Source organism: Monoraphidium neglectum (genome assembly GCF_000611645.1).
Source record: "Monoraphidium neglectum strain SAG 48.87 unplaced genomic scaffold scaffold00682, whole genome shotgun sequence".
NCBI lineage: Eukaryota > Viridiplantae > Chlorophyta > Chlorophyceae > Sphaeropleales > Selenastraceae > Monoraphidium > Monoraphidium neglectum.
In genome coordinates, this window is record NW_014012946.1 from 9,950 (window position 1) to 15,475 (window position 5,526).

The following is a 5,526-nucleotide window of genomic DNA, read 5'->3' on the forward strand; positions in this document are numbered from 1 at the left end:
CTAGTCCGCCCCCAGATCTGCCCGCACACCCTCGTTGAACATGAACTGCTCCTGGTACTCTATGAGGTACTGTGTGCTGCGCTTGACGTCCACGAACAGGCTGTACACGCGGCTGATGTCGTCGATGTCGACCTCCGCACCCTTGCGGCGCAGGCACACCATGCTGGCCGCGGTGATCAGCTGGGGGGACGGGGGCGTGCGAGTGGGTGTGAGCGTGCGTGAGCATGTATGTGTGTTTGAGTGCATGTGTGCATGTGTGCATGTGAGTTTTGTGTGTGTGTGTGTGTGTGTGTGTGTGTGTGTGTGTGTGTGTGTGTGTGTGTGTGTGCACATGTATGTGTATGTGTGTGTGTGTGTGTGGGTGTGTATTGTGGGTCTGGGTGTGTGTGTGCGCGTGCGTGCGCGCGTGCGTGCATGCGTGTGCGTGTGCACCCTTGTGGGTGGAGGGAGAGGATTTAAAGCAGGAGCGGCGTTTGGTGTGCACAGAGGCGGCCAAGGAGGGCAGCGGAGAGGCCGGTCCGCCAACTTGCGGCATCAACTGGGACACGAGCAAAGCGGGGGCTCTTGGGCAGGGAGTGAGGGGGGAGGTGGAACTTCAAGGGGTGCGGACCTGTATGGCGTAGCGCAGGCTGGTCTCGTGGGCGATTTTTGTGAGCAGCTCCCGCGCGTCATCAGTCATCTCCACATCCTCCTCCTCACACCTTGGGGAGGGAGGGCGGTGGGGGGGGTGGAGGGGTTTGCCGATCGCCGTGGAGCCAGGTGGGTAGAGGTGACGCGTGTGAGGTCATGTGGTGTCATGCAGGGTGGGTGGCAGGAGGAGAAGGGAAGCGTGCTGGGCACAGTCCCGCTACGACACTAACATCCGGACAGCCGCTGCAAGAAGGGGGGCGTTGATTTGATTTGGAGCGGGCGTGGGAGGACGAAGCGATTGCGGCGCGGAGGCGGCAGAGCAAGGGGGAAAGGGGAGAAGGGGGCCGAGATGGCGGGGCAACAGGGGCGTGGGGCGGGGCGAGAGGGTGCCCCTCACCGGATGTCCAGGATGAGCCGCATCTCCCGCTCAGAGTAGGGGTCGGTGGAAATGATGAGCAGGCGGTCCAGCAGGTCAATAGGGATGCCGTGGGGGCTGTGAAGGCAGGGGGGATCAGCAGGGGGCGGCGGTGTGTATGCTGGAAGTGGGGGAGGCGGCTGGGTTGCATGCGGGGCAAGGGCTGGCATTTGACAGCCAGCAGTCGAGAAAGCTACAATGGTGGCAAAGGAAACGGGCGGGGGTGGCGGAAACCGAGCAGGCACGCGACGGCCAGCGAGCAGGGCGGCCGGCGATCAGCGAGGCCGGTGGTGGAGGACGCTGGGGGTGGTGTGGGCAGGGGGCTGCGCCGTACCTGCGGTAGTTGGTGCCCCTGATTTTAGTGATGCCGCGGTTGGTGGCGACCACCAGCACCGGTGCCATGTCGTTCTCCAGCGCCCTAGGGGAAGGGTGAGTGCGTGTGCGTGTGTTGGCGTGTGTGTGTGTATGTGTGTTATGTGTGTAATGTGTATGTAATGAGTGTGCATATCTGTGCATGCGCGCACGTGCCCCCGCGCGCACGTGCCCCCGCGCGCATGTGCAATTAGTAGGTGATTGCCTGCCGGCTCAGCTTAGAGAGCACCAAGATTACAGGATTTATTGGTTGAGGCAACACGCCAGCGCCCTTCCCCATCCCCGCCTCAAAATGGTTGCTCCCCTGTCGATCGGTGCGGCGCGCGCCCGCAGCAGGCCGCATCCGCGGCGCCGCCCAGAACCCCAAGGCGCAGTCGGGGCGCCCCATGCAGCAAACTTGCGCTGGCGGCCCGGACCTGTTGAGGAACGAGAAGCACTCAATGTCCAGCATGTGCACCTCGTCGATGAAGATGACCCCCGGCACGATCTCGGCCTTGCCCTCCTCCCGCCACTCCGCCACCTTGGCGTCGATCTGCTCTCGGACCTGGGGGGGCCAAGAAGAGCGAGATGTGCGTTTGAGTGTGTTTGTGTGAGTGCGTGGGCATCTGTGTGAGTGCGTGGGCATGTGTGTGTGTTTGTGTGTGCGCGTGTGTATGCGTGTGTGCATGTGTGCGCGTACGAATGTGGGGGCAGGTGCGTGTGTGTGCGGGTGGGGGGAGGGGCAAAACGACATGGATCCAAGTTGGGATGTTTGGGCATGAAAAGTGCATGACCGGCCGCAGGGCGCGTTCACTCAGCCAATCCCTGCGCCAGCTCTGCAGCGCAGCTTGGCGCGGGACAGCGCGGGGCAGTGCGGCGCAGGACTGGGTGCCTCGGCCATGTGCGGCGTGGCGCCGGACAGCATTCCTCAGGCTTGCGCAGCGTGGTGCATCGTGGGCGCCCCCACCTCTGGCCGGATCTCCCCCGTGTCGCCGCTGAACAGCGCCAAGAACCCCTGCGGTGCGGGAGCGGCGGCGGCGGGGGGACAGGGCCGGGTTTGAGTGGTGCGAAGCCAGCAGCAGGGGCCGCAGGAATGCGCGTCGCCAGCACGCGTAGGGCTTCAATTTAGGCCACAGAGCAGCCTCTTGGAATATCTTCACTAGTGCTGCTGGTTTTGCGGCGCTTGCCCCCTCTGCCCCTCGTTCCGTTGCACCCCCCCGCCCCCCTTCCCTGACCTCCCCTGCCCGTGCCCTTGCTCGGCTCCGCAACAAAACGAGGGCATGTTCAGGGCCATGCTGGGGGTTGTGAGGACCAAGGACCAAGGATGGCAGCTGTCAACGTGGTCAACTCGCACACACACACACACACACACACACACACACACACGTATGCACGCACACGCGGACATCCACACACAAACAAGCACGCCACAAGCGCGCCCCCCGCACGCGCATCCGTCCGCGTCATCCTTACCTGCGTGCGGCTGTTGATGACGTCGATCTCGTGCAGCGTCACCACGTGCACCACCTCCTTGCGCTTTTGAAGCTCCCCCTCGGGGCACTGCACGAACTTGGTGGAGGGGCCCATGGCGTCGTAGTCCCGAGACCGGGCAAAGGAGCGCCCCAGCTTGGTGATCTTGCCTGCAGGGGTTGTCGGAACAGGGTTTGAGTGTGCTGGGATGCGTGCAGGGCGGGAAGAGCAACATCCCGGCGGTCCCCGGGCAAGCGGAGGTTTCAAGGGGTCAAGGCTAATGACGGCTTGGAGGCTCAGCGGTGCGCCGTCGACCGCAGGCATGGTGGGGCCCGCGGGGTCAAGCAGTGCACATGCACAAAGGACATGTATCTGTCCTGCTCGCGCGCGCCGCGCGCAGACTCACGCACGCACGCACGCACACATGCACGTACTCACACAGTCGCGCTCGTACGCGCGCGCGCGCACCACGGCCACCCACCGCTGGCCTTGTCAATGGCGATGACGTCACCGGCCTGCACCTTCTCGCGCGCCAGGGCCTCAATCATCTTCTGCCCCAGATCATAGATCGTCTCCATCTCGGTGGTCTTCAGCGTCAGCTTGCCCTGCGCAAGTTTAAACGTGAGTGGTGACGCTTTGCCGTGTCAGACAAAGGCATTGGTTCCCCATTTACAAGGCTTGGGCGCCCTGGTCAGCCCCAGGCATCTCTGCAACAGCTCCCCCTTTTGACTGTGGTCTCAAGCAACGTCAAGGGCCTGCGCCCCAGGCCCAATACCCACTGCCTTTCAGCCTCCCCCCACGCCGTGCTGTGTGGCTGCGATGCTTGTTAACTACAACCACTATGTGGTCAACACCCACTGGTAATGCAAGGCCCCTACCGCTCCCCTGAGCCCCACCCAGCTCCGCCACCCTCTCCCCCACCGCTCCCCTGAGCCCCACCCAGCTCCGCCACCCTCTTCCCCGACGCCCTCTCCCCACCAGCTGCCCTCCACCCCAACGCCAGCGCTTCCCGGCGCCGCTGCTCCACACACGCAGCTGCCCTGCAACTGCAGCGCCACCACACCCACTGCACAGTCAGGCAAGCTGAAGGGGTTGCCCACCGTCTTGGACACGCTGCCGCCCTCTGGCCGGTCGACCTCCACCTCCACCACCTCGCCCTCAATGATCTCAGTCTCCTCCTTGATGCGCACGCCGATCGCCTTGCGGAACGCCTGAGGGTGTGTGTGTGTGTGTGTGTGTGTGTGTGTGTGTGTGTGTGTGTGTGTGTGTGTGTGTGTGCGCGCGCGCGCGTGCACGCACACAAACCCACGTTACCGTATACAGAGCCATGTACGTGCGCAAGCTTGCGTAGGCGCCATTAAACGTGCGTGACATGGCCAGGCGGCGCGCGCGCGAGCACTGTTGCAAAGGTCCCCCACCAAAAGCGCACAGAGCATCTGCGGTTTCGACCCCCGCGCCCGCACCTGCGTGAGCGCCTCTGTTTTCGACATCTCCAGGCTGAAGATCTCGCTGGCTGCCATCATAGCGAAAGGTGTCTCCTCCCCCAGCGCCTGTGAATCCGCACACACGCAAACCCCGCCGCGTCTGGTGGCGGCAGGCAAACATGCGCTTTCATCGGTCTACAGCGGCCGCCCGTGGCTGAGCCAGCACCACCTGGGACCCAGCTGCAGCGCTCCGACTGCGGCGTCCCGTGCATGCTTTCAGGCATGCCCCTGATCAGATCCCCCTGCCGCTACAGACACAAGACGTGGCGCGGCCGCAGCCGCATGTGGGCATGGTGGCAGCCGCATGCCTGGCAGCGCGCGTCCCGCGCAGCATGCGGGGCCGGCTGCGCCGCCGTACCTTGGCCATGCCCATGGCGATGGCGGTCTTCCCGGTCCCCGGCTGCCCCGCCAGCAGCACGCCGCGGCCCGCGATTTTGCCGTCCTGGATCATCTTCAAGATAACGCCTGCGGCCTGTGGGTGGAGCGCGGATGCAGCATACACGGGGCGGCGTGCTCGCGGGCAGTCCGGGGAAGCGCATGCGCGGAAGCTGGTGGGGCCCGGCGCTGCAAGCCCGAGCAGTAGTGTGTCATGGAGGCTGTCATGCCAGCGAAGCGCACGGCCTGCAGCAGGCTGCAGAGAATATCGATGCAGCGCCGCAGCGAACGGCCGCCCACAGCTGCGCATCTGTTTTGATCACTAGCCCGCGTGCCAGAAAATTTCGCTCCTGCGCACAACGCCGCATGGCGACAGGCAGCAACTGGCCAAAGTGCTGCTCACCTTGCGGGCTTTGGTCTGGCCGACCATGCCCTGCGACACGGCGCGCGCCTCAAGTGCATCGTCGAGACCCAGGCCGCGGATGTGCGAGTGCGCGCCGATGCGCTCGATCCGGGTCAGGTCACGGATCTCTGCGTTGACCTTTACATCGGGCCCCGCCATGCCTGAGGCCTGCTCCCCCTTGGGGACGCGGGCTGACTAGCTCGCGCTGTGGAGGCTGCCCGCGCCGTCCTGGGCCTCGGAATAGCGTCAGTCCCGGGAGCGTAACCAGCTGTTGCTAAATCTCCTGCTTTGTGCGATCGTCTCCTGTGTCGTGCGGGCTGTAAAGGTCGCGCGCCTTGACTGAGTTTAGCGCGGCTGATCTGATCTGTGAGTACAGTGAGTGAAAATGTGATCGTTTG

At 64.3% G+C, this 5,526-nt stretch overlaps 1 protein-coding gene across 1 annotated transcript; it reads right to left on the reverse strand.

Annotated features, from left to right (window-relative positions):
* MNEG_4791 (RuvB-like protein 2) lies at positions 1 to 5,287 on the reverse strand (the record flags this gene model as incomplete). Its single annotated transcript, XM_014046734.1, has 12 exons — positions 1 to 180; positions 611 to 701; positions 1,028 to 1,123; positions 1,380 to 1,463; positions 1,834 to 1,961; positions 2,364 to 2,411; positions 2,870 to 3,036; positions 3,348 to 3,471; positions 3,967 to 4,077; positions 4,330 to 4,416; positions 4,709 to 4,822; positions 5,129 to 5,287. The coding sequence occupies 12 exons, from the start codon at positions 5,285 to 5,287 to the stop codon at positions 1 to 3; spliced, it is 1,389 nt and encodes a 462-aa protein (XP_013902188.1).
* Positions 5,288 to 5,526: the final 239 nt, after the last annotated feature.